Below are 16,502 nucleotides of genomic sequence, written 5' to 3'. Positions count from 1 at the left end.
GTTTTGTTAAATTGTGATGTAATAATGACGGACATTCATCCTCTTCCTCTCCTCCACTCATCCCGCTATCCTTCCTTTCCTTACCTCACCTCCCTCCTTTGTTTCCCCATCCTCTGTTTCCTTCCTTTCTTCCTCCCTCCATTCCTTCCTCCTTCCCTCCCTCCTTTCTTCCTTCCTTCCTTCCTTCCTTCCTTCCTTCCTTCCTTCCTCTCTCTCCTCTCAGGTGTGGTCATTGTAAGAAATTAGCTCCAGAGTTTGACAAAGCAGCGACGAGACTGAAGGGAAGCGTCCAGCTGGCCAAGGTAACACCTTCATCCTCTTCATCAAACCTGTCTCACAGAGTGTTGTCTGTCAATACATCCAATCCTGTCATGTCTCACCTGTCTCCCCTGTCTCAGGTGGACTGTACAGCTCACTCAGAGACCTGTGGTCGTTTCGGGGTCTCTGGTTACCCGACCCTGAAGATCTTCAGGAACGGAAGAGACTCCGCCCCCTACGACGGACCTCGCAGTGCAGGTAAACAAACAAACAAATTCAAACAAACAAACAGACATGTTTATTGAACAGGTGTGTGTGTGTGTGTGTGTGTGTGTGTGTGTGTGTGTGTGTGTGTGTGTGTGTGCGCGTGTGTGCGCGCGCGTGTGCGCACGTGTGTGTGTGTGTGTGTGTGTGTGTGTGTGTGTGTGTGTGTGTGTGCGTGCGTGTGTGTGCACGTGTGTGTGTGTGTGTGTGTGTGTGTGTGTGTGTGTGCGTGCTTGCGTGCGTGTGTGTGTGTGTTCAGATGGTATCTATCACTACATGAAGAAGCAGACCGGACCAGACTCAGTTCACCTGAAGACTGAAGAAGACCTCCAGACCTTCATCACCCACTACGATGCCAGTGTCGTAGGTTGGTCACGTGTTAGTCCTACGTTGTCACGTGACACGCTGTCACATGACTTAACATGGCATTTGATGTCATGTTACTGTATGTGACATTACTTTGTTTTCATTATGATGTTACCTGTCGTATCATAACGTGCTAGAAGCTACGTCATGCTATGCTACGTAGCACCTCCTGTGTGGTTCTATGACCTGTGTGTGTTTCTGTGTCTCAGGTGTGTTTTCAGGTGCAGACGGATCTCATCTGTCAGAGTTCCTGAGAGCTGCAGCTCTGCTGAGAGAACAGTTCAGATTCGCTCACACTGCAGATCTGAAGCTGGGGGAGAAACACGGAGTAAAGTCAGAGTGAGTAGAAACACTGATCCTCATGGACTTCTTCAGCAGGTGGAACCTGATCAGGACCTCAAGCAAAGCTCTATTTGTATCAGGTGACGAGGATGTAAATTCTACCTGCTGAAGAAGGACTTGAGATATGGCTGAAAGCTCCAGGAATGGCTCAGTAAGCAACTTTTATGAGGCCTTACTTTACGATGAGTTACTCTGTCACGTTACTTCACAAAGTAACTTCATAAAGTTACTGTGTTGTGTTGTTACTTCATTTGACGTCATGTTACATGACAGCACATTTGTATTGATGTTTTTTATTTATTTTTCAGGGGTGTGTTGTTGTTCAGACCTCCCAGACTGTCCAATAAGTTTGAGGAGAATGTCGTGGTCTTTCAAGATTTCCTAACCATCGGGTCTCTGAGACGCTTTATCAGAGATAACATGTAAGACTCTCTCATTCACTTCAATATAGTTTGATCACAGCAGCATCTAGTGGCTAATACAGGAACTACCTGTCTCTCTCTCTACCTGTCGGTCTGCAGTTATGGTCTGTGTCCTCACATGACTGTGGAGAACAGAGATAGTCTGAGAGTTCGTGACCTGCTGACAGCGTACTACGACCTCGACTTCCATCGCAACATCCGAGGGTCCAACTATTGGAGAAACAGGTAACACACATATACAGGTAACACACATACAGGTAACACACATATACAGGTAACACACATATACAGGTAACACACATACACAGGTAACACACAAACACAGGTAACACACAAACACAGGTAACACACATACACAGGTAACACACACATACAGGTAACACACATACACAAGTAACACACATACACAAGTAACATGCATACACAGGTAACACACATATACAGGTAACACACATACAGGTAACACACATACAGGTAACACACATACACAGGTAACACACATACACAGACAACACACATACACAGTTAACACACATATACAGGTAACACACATATACAGGTAACACACATACACAGGTAACACACATACAGGTAACACACATACACAGGTAACACATATAGGTAACACACATACACAGGTAACACACATACATACACAGGTAACACACATACACAGGTAACACACATACATACACAGGTAACACACATACACAGGTAACACACACACATACACAGGTAACACACATACATACACAGGTAACACACATACATAGGTAACACACATACACAGGTAACACACATACATACACAGGTAATACACATACAAGTAACACACATATACAGGTAACACACATACAAGTAACACACATACACAGGTAACACACATACACAGGTAACACACATACACAAGTAACACACATACACAGGTAACACACATACAGGTAACACACATACAGGTAACACACATACATACACAGGTAACACATATATGTAACACACATACACAGGTAACACACATACACAGGTAACATACATACACAGGTATTACACATACACAGGTAACACACATACACAGGTAGAACATACACAAGTAACACACATACACAGGTCACATACAGGTAACACATACACAGGTAACACACATACAAGTAACACACATATACAGGTAACACACATACAAGTAACACACATATACAGGTAACACACATACAAGTAACACACATACACAGGTAACACACATATACAGGTAACACACACATACAGGTAACACACATACACAAGTAACACACATACACAGGTAACACACATACACAGGTAACACACATATACAGGTAACACACATACAGGTAACACACATATACAGGTAACACACATACAGGTAACACACACATACACAAGTAACACACATACACAAGTAACACACATACACAGACAACACATATACAGGTAACACGTATACAGGTAACACACATACACAGGTAACACAGGTAACACACATACACAGGTAACACACATACACAGGTAACACACATACACAGGTAACATACATATACAGGTAACACACATATACAGGTAACACACATACAGGTAACACAGGTAACACACATACACAGGTAACACACATACACAGGTAACACACATACACAGGTAACACACATATAGGTAACATACATATAGGTAACACATAGGTAACACACATACACAGGTAACACACATACAGGTAACACATACACAGGTAACACACATACATACACACACAGGTAACACATACACAGGTAACACACATACATACACAGGTAACACACATACATTCATAGGTAACACACACATACACAGGTAACACACACACATACACAGGTAACACACATACAAGTAACACACACACATACACAGGTAACACACATACAAGTAACACACATACACAGGTAACACACATACAAGTAACACACATACACAGGTAACACACATATACAGGTAACACACATACAGGTAACACACATACAAGTAACACACATACACAGGTAACACACATACATACACAGGTAACACACATACAGGTAACACACATACAAGTAACACACATACACAGGTAACACACATACATACACAGGTAACACACATACAGGTAACACACATACATACACAGGTAACACACATAGGTAACACACATACACAGGTAACACATATAGGTAACACACATACACAGGTAACACACATACACAGGTAACATACATACACAGGTATTACACATACATAGGTAATACACATACACAGGTAGAACATACACATGTGCACACATACACAAGTAACACACATACACAGGTAACATACATACACAGGTATTACACATACACAGGTAACACACGTACAAGTAACACACATACACAGGTAACACACGTACAAGTAACACACATACACAGGTAACACACATCCAAGTAACACACATACACAGGTAACACACATCCAAGTAACACACATACACAGGTAACACACATCCAAGTAACACACATACACAGGTAACACACATCCAAGTAACACACATACACAGGTAACACACATCCAAGTAACACACATACACAGGTAACACACATCCAAGTAACACACATACACAGGTAACACACATACACAGGTAACACACATACAGGTAACACACATACACAGGTAACACACATACACAGGTAACACACATACAGGTAACACACATACACAGGTAACACACATACAGGTAACACACATACACAGGTAACACACATACAGGTAACACACATACACACACACACAGGTAACACACATACATGGGTAACACATACATGGGTAACACGCACACACAGGTAACACGCATACATAGGTAACACATACACGGGTAACACATACGTGGGTAACACGCATACATGGGTAACATGCACACACAGGTAACACGCACACACAGGTAACACATACGTGGGTAACACGCATACGTGGGTAACACGCACACACAGGTAACACATATGTGGGTAACACACATACGTGGGTAACACGCACACACAGGTAACACGCACACACAGGTAACACGCATACACAGGTAACACATACGTGGGTAACACGCATACGTGGGTAACACGCACACACAGGTAACATGCACACGCAGGTAACACGCACACACAATCTCGTTTTTTTTTTTAGTTGAGCCCCGCCCCTTTTTTCTCATTGCCAGGGTGATGAAGGTGGCGTCGACATTTTCTGGGCGTGGCCTGACATTCTCTGTAGCCAATAAGAAGGACTTCCTGTTTGAGCTGGAGGACGACTTCGGCCTCGGGACATCAGACGGGGGGGAGCTGCCGTTTGTCACCATCCGGACCAAACTGGGCCACAAGTACACCATGAGAGAGGAGTTCACGTACGTAACCAGGCCTAACCAGGCTAAAATATTACACCACGAGTTGGGCCAATCAGATCTCAGTGATAACTCTTCTACATGTTTCAGTACTCAGGTTATTGATTATTGTCTCTGTGTTTCAGGAGGGATGGTCAGTCTTTGGAGAGGTTTCTAGACGATTATTTTGCAGGTCGACTCAAACGTTACATTAAGTCTGAACCGGTACCTGAGAGAAACACGGCTGCTGTCAAGGTGAGAATAAGACTTTTATCCTGACATGATCAGCATCTCTCAGGTCTGTCAGCCAATGGGAGGAGAGAGATTTCAAACTCTCTGACCCTCTGACTCTTTGACTCTCTGACCCTTTGACCCTCTGACTCTTTGACTCTCTGACTATCTGACCCTTTGACTCTCTGACTCTTTGACTTTCTGACCTCTGACTCTTTGACCCTCTGACTCTCTGACTCCTTGACCCTCTGACTTTTTGACCTTCTGATTCTCTGACCCTCTGACTCTTTGACTGTCTGACCCTCTGACTCTTTGCCTCTTTGACCCTCTGACTCGTTGACCCTTTGACTCTCTGACTCTTTGACCCTCTTACTCTGACTTTCTTACTCTGACCCTCTGACTCTTTACCTCTTTGACCCTCTGACTCTTTGACTTTCTGACCCTTTGCCTCTTTGACCCTTTGACTTTCTGACTCTTTGACTCTCTGACTCTTTGACTTTCTGACTCTTTGACTCTCTGACTCTGACCTTGCAGGTGGTTGTTGCAGAGTCTTTTGATGACGTCGTCAATGATCGAGAGAAAGATGTTCTGATCCAGTTTTACTCCCGGTCCTGTTCACATTGCAAGAAACTGGAGCCGGTCTACAGAGAGCTGGCTGAGACGGTAGGTCATCATCATCATCATCATCATCAGAACATCTCTGTAGGACCACATGTCCCATCAGCCCTGTTGCTTCTTTATTGTAACTAAACACTGAGAGGATATCTAGTGGTTTTGGGTTCTAGTGGCTCTATAAATGTAATCCATGATGTTCTCCCTGGTCTTCATGTCTTCATGATGTAACGAGGACTCGTCTCTGGTCTTCATGTCTTCATGATGTAACGAGGACTCGTCTCTGGTCTCCATGTCTTCATGATGTAATGAGGACTCGTCTCTGGTCTTCATGTCTTCTGGTCTCCATGTCTTTATGTCTCCATGTCTTCATGATGTAATAAGGACTCGTCTCTGGTCTTCATGTCTTCATGATGTAACGAGGACTTGTCTCTGGTCTTCATGATGTAATGAGGACTCGTCTCTGGTCTTTATGTCTTCTGGTCTCTGGTCTTCATGATGTAATGAGGACTCGTTTCTGGTCTTTATGTCTTCTGGTCTCTGGTCTTCGTGATGTAACGAGGACTCTTCTCTGTCCTCAGCTGTCATCTGATCCAAACATCGTCATCGCCAAGATGAACGCCGCCGACAACGACGTCCCGCTGGGATACGACGTCCAGGGGTGAGAACGGTTTACAGCAGGACGGGGATCAGGTCTTCATTCTGGTTTCTCTGAGAGATCAGGTCTTCATTCTGGTCTCTGTCTCTCTGCAGGTATCCCACCATTTATTTTGCTCCAGTGGGGAAGAAGGACGAGCCCATCAGATACGAGGTGAACACGCTCACTCTGTGTGTTAACGGCTCTTTGTGTTAACGACTCTGAGTGTTAATGACTCTGGGTGTATGACTCTGGGAGTCAACGACTCTGGGTGTATGAGTCAGGGTTTTAACGACTCGGGGTGTTAACACCTCAGGTGTTAACGACTCTGGGTGTATGACTCTGGGTGTTAACGACTCTGGGTGTATGAGTCAGGGTGTTAACGACTCGGGGTGTTAACACCTCAGGTGTTAACGACTCTGGGTGTATGACTCTGGGTGTTAACGACTCGGGGTGTTAACAACTTAGGGTTAATGAATCTGGGTGTTAACAACTCTGGGTATTAACGACTCTGTATTGACGACTTGTTGTGGTAATGACTCTTTGTGTTAACGACTCTTTTTGTCCTCAGGGGGGTCGAGAACTCAGAGACTTCTTGAAGTTCCTGAAAAGCGAGGCGAGTCACCGCCTGGTTGTCGGCGAATTGAAGACTGAACTCTGACAGGTTTTCATTCAACCAGCTGGTCAGGACCTGAGACGGTCCAATCAGATTCCTCCACCATCATGATGTCATCGTTGACATCACCGGTCTGCCAGCTGAATGTTTTTTTAATATTTTTATTTCTGTTTCGAGATGTTTACGTGTTGCACTAAGGGGTCTGTTGAAAGGCATTCTGGGAAACATAGTGAAACCGTGACGGAGTACAACAGAGTTTAACAAATCTGATAATAATTTATCAGTTTATGTTACCTTTTTATTTGTGAGAAGTTAGTTTGGACTTTTTACAGTGTAAAAATAAACAGTTCATCAAACGATCAATCAATAAATATCTTTATTTCAACACAATATTCACAGAGTGACAGTTGTTTCATCATGTTTTTATTTATATTAATTAATTTCATCATGTTTTTATTCATATCAATTTACTTCATCATGTTTTTATTTATATTAATTTACTTCATCATGTTTTTATTTATCTTAATTTATTTCATCATGTTTTTATTCATATTAATTGATTTTATTTTGTGTTTTTTTATATTTATTTAATTTTGTGTCTTTATATTGATTTTATTTTGTGTTTTTTTATATTTATTGATTTTATTTTGTGTCTTTTTATATTTATTTATTTTGTTTTTTATTTATATTTATTGATTTTATTTTGTGTTTTTTACTTATATTTATTGATTTTATGATATTTTTGTGTATTTGAATATTAGCAGAGCTTCTTTGTACATTTAGTATTTAATAAAACTTTTTCTCTTAAATCTGTGATTCTCAACTTCTCATTATGTGAAGATATTTGTTTCTATTAAAATAATAAAAATCACAATGAACAAAACTAAATTATACTTCATGAATATGAATGAGTATGAATAAAACATAAATATACACTTTAATCAATAAAACACGTGATAAACCTATTAAAGTATGATGTCATCAGTGAGAAGTATTTCTAATAAATACTGTATAAATGTATATTATATTTATTGTTATAGAAATCCTTAAATATGTTTTCAACACAATACAAACTAAACTAACAATCTATAATATACTAAAATATAATATATATATACTATGTAATATTCAGAATATATAATATTTTAATATAATATATAATATAATATATATTAATATAATATATATTAAAATATATAATATATTGTATTATATTATCTTATATTACATTATATTGTATTATATTATATTACATTACATTATAATAATTGTATTGTATTATATTATATTATATTATATTATATTATATTATCATGGACCATCTTGTTGGTTTTCATAGAAGGCTGATCTTAGTTTTAACTCTTCAGCTCATTGATTCTATTGGTGGACGCGCCTGTCAATCATATTGAATCCTCTCAGCTGATTGGTCAGGCTAGTGGTTGTCTTCCCGCCCCTGCGGGTTGTTCCCTCCTTCTCGCGCATCCCAGAACCTTCCATCCCGTAAACTGTCCTGCACGCGCTGTCAAGATGATGGGCCAGCAGGTTTTAGTGCTCAGTAAGTAAAATGAAACTTTTAAATGTATAACGTTATAACGTCTAAAGTCACGTTTAACCGCGGGACGCAACATGGCGGCCGGTGTGTAGCCGTTAGAGACACAAAGGAGACATGTGCGAGGCTAAACCTAGCCGGTGTTAGCATCGTTAGCATCGTGTCGTACGTTCTAAAGCGTGGCGAGAGATGCTAAAGCTAAGCTAACACACCCTCGTTACTCGGCATTAAAATGCTGCTAGCTCGTCAGCTAATGCTAATGCTAGCTTCATCATAGCTTCATTATGACGCGTGTCTCGTTCCAGACTCCGTTAACGTTTTACTCATTGTATCAGATATCATGTAAATCGTGACGTCATGACTTGTGAACGAAGCCTTTTAATGCGGGCCTTTATTTAACGGTAACGGCTCTTATTTAAATATTTATAAACGGGCCTCAATGCTAACCGTTAGCATTAGCAGCTTTAACGTTATTAGCGGTGTGACTCTGCACCGTTTAGACTGAATGGGGTTCCGCTAAGCTAACGTTAGCATGCTGCCTGGGTCGCAGTTTTAATTCTTTTGTTGAGGCGACCACGCCCTCAGTGATCGATCACGTGTTCTATCGATCACGTGTTCTGTCTTCGCTGATCGATGGAGTCACGTTACTATAATGTGTGATGTTTAAATGCTGCCTCTTGATTTTAAAGATGAAGTCTTCTGACGTTAAACGTTATTGATCAGGGCTCCTGGTCCAGTGATGACCTCATCAGCTCATATTTATTGATTAGTGACTTCCTGTTTACCTGCTTCAGTTGATCAGCTGACGTTTAATAATCATGAATGTGTTTTGATCTCTAATCACTGAATGTTGAGACTCAATAAATATACTTTAAAACATGTTTGTTCTCTTAAATTAGTTTTATGGTCCTCTTGCCATCAATACGCTGTGTGTGTCTGTGAGTGTGTGTGTGTGTGTGTGTGTGTGTGTGTGTGTGTGTGTGTGAGTCTCTCTGAGAGAGAGTGTTGTGTGTCCCTGTTGTGGTCTCACTTCCTGTTTCTTGTCTTTAGACCACAACATGAAGAGAGAGTCAGGACGTAAAGTCCAGACCGGGAACATCAACGCTGCCAAGGTGGGTCCAGCTGAGGGTCTCAACATGGGGCTCAACCTGAGGGCCCCGTTATTTTACCATAAACATGAAAGATTCATCAAGAATTTAAAGAAATACACAGATACAAGCAGGTGTACATGTATACTAATGTGTGTGTGTGTGTGTGTGTGTGTGTGTGTGTGTGTGTGTGTGTGTGTGTGTGTGTGTGTGTGTGTGTGTGTGTGTGTGTGTGCGTGCGTGCGCGCGCGCGCACACGCACACGCACACACACACACATATATACACGCACACGCACACGCACACACACACACACATATATACACACACACACACACACACATATATATATATATATATATATATATATATATATATATATATATATATATATATATATATACACACACACACACACACACACACACACACACACACACACACACACACACACACAGACAGTTGCTAAAAAGTATGAACTGGTTGTAGCTGGTGGAGGAACCAGTGATGAAGATGATGATGAAGAGTGTTTGTGTTTCAGACCATCGCTGATGTCATCAGGACCTGCCTCGGCCCTCGGGCCATGATGAAGGTCAGACCTCACACATCAATAAGCCCGTCTGTAATAACTGGTTTATAGCTGCATCATGTTTATTGATGTGTGTGTGTGTGTGTGTGTGTGTGTGTGTGTGTGTGTGTAGATGTTGCTCGACCCTATGGGAGGTATCGTGATGACAAATGATGGAAACGCCATCCTCAGAGAGGTGAGATGAATGTTATTACCAGTGAGATAAACTGAGGTGAACGTGTTGTTATTATGCTATTACCAGTGAGATAAACTTGTCTCCATGTCAACAGATCCAGGTCCAGCATCCTGCAGCCAAGTCCATGATCGAGATCAGCCGCACACAGGACGAAGAGGTGGGAGACGGGACCACGTCTGTCATCATCCTGGGTGAGTTCTGTAGTAGTAGTAGTAGTAGTAGTAGTATTATTATTACTGTTGGTAGGAGTAGTACATGACTGTGACTGTGTGTGTGTGTGTGTGTGTGTGTGTGTGTGTGTGTGTGTGTGTGTGTGTGTGTGTGTGTGTGTAGCCGGTGAGATGCTGTCTGTAGCTGAACAGTTCCTGGAGCAGCAGATGCACCCGACGGTGGTGATCAGTGCCTACAGACAAGCTCTGGAGGACATGCTGGAGACCCTGAAGGACCTCAGGTACACACACACGCCTCCGTGTGTGTGTGTGTGTGTGTGTGTATGTGTGTACACACACACACACACAGTGTGTTCAGTGGTTGAACCATCTGATTGACCTTTGACCTCCTGTCCTCAGCTCCCCCGTGGACACGTCTGACCGCTCCATGATGCTGAAGATCGTCCACTCCGCCATCAACACCAAAGCTCTGAGCCGCTGGTCTGAACTGGCCTGTGGCATCGCTCTGGACGCCGTCCGCACCGTGGAGCTGGAGGACAACGGACGCAAAGAGATCGACATCAAGAAGTACGCCAAAGTGGAGAAGGTACGACTTCCTGTCTGTCTCTGAGGGTCCTCTTCCTAGTTGTGTCTCAATTCAGGGGCTGCATCCTTCGGAGTACCCAGCCTTCGCGGTCTACGTCGGCCGCGTCCTTTGAGGACCGCGAAGGCTGGACCGTGTGGTCTCCGAAATGAGACGGCCTACGCTACAGAGGACTTTCTGTTTGCATCACCAGCTGTTCCAGGCCCCCCCCCCCTTGCTGCTCCATCGCAGAATCCCCCCGCTCAGCAGTATACATACCTATATATGTATACATACATATAGATATTTTAAATATAGATATTTTAATATATATAATGTATATATTTTAAATATATATATTTTAATATATAATGTATATATTTTAATATATATAATGTGTGTGTATATATATATATATATATATATATATATATATATATATATATATATATATATATATATATATATATATATACACACACACACAAATACATTAAACTAAAACCTTTTCAGTATATATACTGTAAAGGTTTTAGATTAGTGTTTTTAATCAGTTTTTTTAATCATATATTCAATAACTCATTCATAGTTCTTTTTCATAATATTGTTTTTTTAAATTAATAATCAGTTACTATATTAAATAAATAATTTTCAATCAGTTATAGTTCTTGTAATTAAAATAAGGTATTTATCAATAACTTTATTTTATTTCATTCACACATATATATATATATATATATATATATATATATATATATATATATATATATATATATATATATATATATATATATATATACATACATACATACATACATACATACATACATACATACATACATACATACATACATACATACATACATTGCAATCCTAAAGCAAAGGAAATCAATCAAGACAGTTAACATTAACAACAGCAGCAAAACAAATGTCAGCAAACATGTTTATTAACTTGCAGTAACACATATGCACATACATTATATGTTTTATATAAACCCCCCCCCCCCCCCCTTGCAGGCACATTTTCTCCAAAATTGTCCAAATCACATTGAGAAAATGATGAAAAGTTATCAATAAAGTTAACACAAGGATGCAAACCTAGAAGATTGACACATTTTACACAGCAGAATAAACACAAATACACACAGAACACATTTACATGGATGTCTTATTTCAATTTAAATAAATAAAAGAAAAAGGTGACATAACTGTCATCTGTGTGACAGTAACAATAACACATCAGAAGGATCTACTGGTTGTGTTATTAGTGAAGGCTTTGTACAGGATGAGAGATAATGTAACTGTAACTTAAGTACAGGATGGTCAAATGTAGATATTACAAATGGACAAATGTCTTAATTCAAAGTCATGGTTGCTGAATGTTTGTCCGTCGTTCTCCCCTCAGCTCCTGGCTTCCTGTAACAAAACAAGAACAGAATTTAAAAAAATACTCAAATTCAGTGTATTCGTGTAATTAATCTCACCGTTTGTAACGTTACCGGACTTAAAGTGATATCTCAGGTTGATAACCGGTCTACCTGAGCTCACGTTGGTCCGTTAATATGAAGTATACATCATCTGTAAAATCGTCACAATCTCAGTCAGATATCAGTGAACCTCTGAGGTTTGAAAGTGAAGTTATTAAAAGTTATTAAAGTTACGTTACAAACTACGGTCGGATGCAGGCAGACAAGCTGGTAATAGCGCAGCGGCTAACGCTAGTTAGCTCGTCAGTTACGAACGTCACGAAACTTAACCGATCATTTTAACACATGTGATGTTATACGGTCTCTTATTTAGCTTTAACGTTAGTATCGGTGACATTCTAGTGAGTTGAAACCCAATACTTACATTTAAAAGTGAATCCTGCCGTTTCTCCAGCTCTCGCATCAATCGCCGCCATGTTGGTTCAAATAAAATCTTCATCGGCACGCAATGCATCTCGGGATATGCTGGGCCGCGAAGGATACATCAGATGTGTCCTCCAAATCTGGGACCTGAAGGCTGCATTTGAAGGAGTCTTCAACAAACATGTGAAATGGGACGGTCTAGTTGCAGCGCTGTGACGCAACCGGTCTACGAATGCAGCCTTCGAAGGATGCAGCCCCTGAATTGAGACACAGCTCCTGTCTGTCTCTGAGGGTCCTCTTCCTGTCTGTCTCTGAGGGTCCTCTTCCTGTCTGTCTGTGAGGGTGGTGTTGGTGTGTTCAGGTTCCTGTGGTAAACGTTGTCGTGGTGTGTTCAGGTTCCTGGGGGGATCATAGAGGACTCCTGTGTGCTCAGAGGAGTGATGGTGAACAAAGACGTGACTCATCCTCGGATGAGACGTCTCATCAAAGAACCTCGGATCATCCTGCTGGACTGTTCTCTGGAGTACAAGAAGGGGGAGAGCCAGGTAATAATAACAACAACAATAATAATAACAACAATAGTAATAATAACAACAATAATAATGTGTTGTGTTGTGTTAGACTGACATAGAGATCAGTAAAGAGGAGGACTTTAATAGAATCCTGCAGATGGAGGAAGAATACATTCAGCACATCTGTGAGGACGTGATCCGCCTGAAACCAGACCTGCTGTTCACTGAGAAGGGGATCTCAGGTAAACGCACACATCACATTACACACATCACATTACACACATCACATTACACACACCACACATTACACACATCTAACTGTTGGTGTCTCCTCAGATCTGGCTCAGCATTACCTGATGAAGGCAAACATCACCGCCATCCGCCGGGTGAGGAAGACTGACAACAACCGCATCGCCAGGTAAACATGGAGCAGCCAATCAGCTCTCAGCAGACGCGTGGAGCAGCCAATCAGCTCTCAGCAGACACATTGAGTAAACGCTGTCTGTCTCTCTCAGGGCGTGCGGGGCTCGCATCGCCAGCCGGACCGACGAGTTGCGTGAGGAAGACGTGGGTACGGGGGCGGGTCTGTTTGAAGTGAAGAAGATCGGTGATGAGTATTTCGCCTTCGTCACCGAGTGTAAAGACCCGAAAGCCTGCACCATCCTGCTGAGAGGAGCCAGCAAGGAGATCCTGGCTGTAAGAAATCGTATTATTCATTATTGTTATTAATCCACCTCTGTGTTCAGCTCTTCATTCTACCACCGTCACTTCATCTGCTTTCGTCTGTTTCACCGTCACTTCATCTGCTTTCATCAGTTTCACCGTCACTTCATCTGCTTTCGTCTGTTTCACCGTCACTTCCACTGCTTTCATCAGTTTCACCGTCACTTCCACTGCTTTCATCAGTTTCACCGTCACTTCATCTGCTTTCGTCTGTTTCACCGTCACTTCCGCTGCTTTCATCAGTTTCACCATCACTTCATCTGCTTTCATCAGTTTCACCGTCACTTCATCTGCTTTCGTCTGTTTCACCGTCACTTCATCTGCTTTCGTCTGTTTCACCGTCACTTCATCTGCTTTTGTCTGTTTCACCGTCACTTCATCTGCTTTTGTCTGTTTCACCGTCACTTCAACTGCTTTCGTCGGTTTCATCTTCACTTCCACTGCTTTCATCAGTTTCACCGTCACTTCCACTGCTTTCGTCAGCTACACGTGTGACCTGTCATAGACCCTTACCTTACCTTACCCTTGACGCTTCCTTTCCTTCAGGAGGTGGAGAGGAACCTCCAGGATGCCATGCAGGTGTGTCGTAACGTGTTATTGGAGCCCTTCCTGTTGCCTGGAGGCGGAGCTGTGGAGATGGCGGTGTCTAAACGTCTGATGGAACGTTCTCGCTCTCTGACCGGTGTTGATCAGTGGCCCTACAGAGCTGTGGCTCAGGCTCTGGAGGTGATCCCCAGAACCCTGATCCAGAACTGTGGGGCCTCCACCATCAGGGTCCTGACTTCACTGAGGGTACAACTTTATTTATAACGTCAATCAATAACAGCTTTATTTATAACTTTATTTATGTCAATCAATAACTTTATAACATCAACAACTGTATTTATAATAATAACTTTATCTATAACGTCAATCAATAACAGCTTTATTTATAACTTTATTTTTAACGTCAATCAATAACAACTTTATTGATAACGTCAATAACAGCTTTATTTATAACGTCAAACAATAACTTTATTTATAACGTCAACAACTGTATTTCTAATAATAACTTTATTGATAGTATTGAGCGCTCACTGATCGTCCGTCTGTCTCCTCAGGCCAAACACACTCAGGACAGCAGTGTGAACTGGGGCGTGGATGGTGAGACAGGCTGTCTGTCTGACATGATGGCTCTGGGTATCTGGGAGCCGCTGGCTGTTAAAGCTCAGACCTACAAGACGGCCGTGGAGGTCAGAACACTCACTGACATTAATATTAATGATTGATTCACGTACTTCTCACTGTAACCCTGTCTCTCTCTACCTGTCTCTCTCTCTCTACCTGTCTGTTGTTCAGACGGCCATCTTGTTGCTGCGCATCGATGACATCGTCTCTGGTCACAAGAAGAAAGACAAAGACGGTCAGATGGGAGGACAGGGAGCCGAGTAGATCCACATCGATCCAGATCCACATCAGAACCACTCCAACTGTGTGTGTGTGTGTGTGTGTGTGTGTGTGTGTGTGTGTGTGTGTGTGTGTGTGTGTGTGTGTGTGTGTGTGTGTGTGTGTGTGTGGACCAGACGACTCACTGAAACTCAATAAACAGTCAATAAAGTTAGAAACTCGTCATGTTTTTATTTCTGATACATTGAAGTCTTTGTGTTGAGTTCTCTGAAACCGAGACCTGAACCACCTCAGATCTGGACCTTGTCAGACCTGGACCTCGTGTACGATATCTTATGTTCCGCCTCAGACCTGGACCGCCTCAGACCTGGACCTCGTGTATGATATCTTATGTTCCACTTCAGACCTGGACCTCGTCAGACCTGGACCACCTCAGACCTGGACCTCGTGTACGATATCTTATGTTCCACCTGTCATGAACCAGCTGATCAATAGTTAATATCGAGTGAATGTTTACATGTTAAAACGTCATCAATGCGTTGATCTCTTTAACGGTGGATCTTATTGTAATATAATCTATAACATGACGTCATTTATTAATAAACAAGATGTTTGATAGAAACCTTTTAATATCAAGTCACATCTAAGATGTTTAAAACATGAAAAATAGATATAATCAGTAACAACAGATGAGATTGTTATTAAATTAATAAATATAATTTAAAAATGTTTTAATCTGATTTCAGTTTTATCTCTTTACTGGTGTCACTAAACTCTGATTTATTTAATGTTTTTCAT

The 16,502-nt window shown here is 41.6% G+C and overlaps 2 protein-coding genes across 2 annotated transcripts in view; both read left to right on the top strand.

Annotated features, from left to right (window-relative positions):
- LOC137889549 (protein disulfide-isomerase A3-like) overlaps nucleotides 1-7,909 on the top strand; it is an 8,185-nt gene extending 276 nt beyond the window's left edge. The window contains exons 2-13 of the mRNA XM_068733455.1: nucleotides 224-302; nucleotides 399-516; nucleotides 782-889; nucleotides 1,098-1,227; nucleotides 1,539-1,652; nucleotides 1,752-1,877; nucleotides 4,846-5,028; nucleotides 5,151-5,259; nucleotides 5,770-5,898; nucleotides 6,429-6,508; nucleotides 6,601-6,658; nucleotides 7,056-7,909. Coding sequence (XP_068589556.1) covers nucleotides 224-302; nucleotides 399-516; nucleotides 782-889; nucleotides 1,098-1,227; nucleotides 1,539-1,652; nucleotides 1,752-1,877; nucleotides 4,846-5,028; nucleotides 5,151-5,259; nucleotides 5,770-5,898; nucleotides 6,429-6,508; nucleotides 6,601-6,658; nucleotides 7,056-7,145 — 1,324 coding nt within the window. The 3' untranslated portion in view covers nucleotides 7,146-7,909. The remainder of the gene's footprint in view (nucleotides 1-223; nucleotides 303-398; nucleotides 517-781; nucleotides 890-1,097; nucleotides 1,228-1,538; nucleotides 1,653-1,751; nucleotides 1,878-4,845; nucleotides 5,029-5,150; nucleotides 5,260-5,769; nucleotides 5,899-6,428; nucleotides 6,509-6,600; nucleotides 6,659-7,055) is intronic.
- A 660-nt stretch (nucleotides 7,910-8,569) lies between these two features.
- On the top strand, nucleotides 8,570-15,922 carry cct3 (chaperonin containing TCP1, subunit 3 (gamma)). Its single transcript, XM_068733367.1, has 14 exons — nucleotides 8,570-8,655; nucleotides 9,700-9,761; nucleotides 10,279-10,329; nucleotides 10,439-10,501; nucleotides 10,596-10,692; nucleotides 10,835-10,952; nucleotides 11,071-11,257; nucleotides 13,479-13,628; nucleotides 13,705-13,837; nucleotides 13,932-14,013; nucleotides 14,111-14,291; nucleotides 14,865-15,110; nucleotides 15,419-15,550; nucleotides 15,657-15,922. Exons 1-14 carry the CDS (start codon nucleotides 8,628-8,630, stop codon nucleotides 15,747-15,749), a joined length of 1,623 nt encoding a protein of 540 aa, XP_068589468.1. The 5' UTR covers nucleotides 8,570-8,627; the 3' UTR covers nucleotides 15,750-15,922.
- Nucleotides 15,923-16,502: the final 580 nt, after the last annotated feature.

Source organism: Cebidichthys violaceus, unplaced genomic scaffold, assembly GCF_023349555.1.
Source record: "Cebidichthys violaceus isolate CVI_PGR_0920_01 unplaced genomic scaffold, fCebVio1.0.p SCAF_109, whole genome shotgun sequence".
NCBI classification, from domain to species: Eukaryota; Metazoa; Chordata; class Actinopteri; order Perciformes; family Stichaeidae; genus Cebidichthys; species Cebidichthys violaceus.
This window is presented reverse-complemented; position numbering and strand designations above follow the sequence as displayed.

What these genes read in the sequence shown, in the direction of transcription:
- cct3 (XM_068733367.1), top strand. Translation starts at nt 8,628, where the DNA reads ATGATGGGCCAGCAGGTTTTAGTGCTCA. An exon ending in GAGACCCTGAAGGACCTCAG is followed by an intron (nt 10,953 to 11,070) that starts GTACACACACAC and finishes TCCTGTCCTCAG; the next exon opens with CTCCCCCGTGGACACGTCTG. An exon ending in CCAGCAAGGAGATCCTGGCT is followed by an intron (nt 14,292 to 14,864) that starts GTAAGAAATCGT and finishes CCTTTCCTTCAG; the next exon opens with GAGGTGGAGAGGAACCTCCA.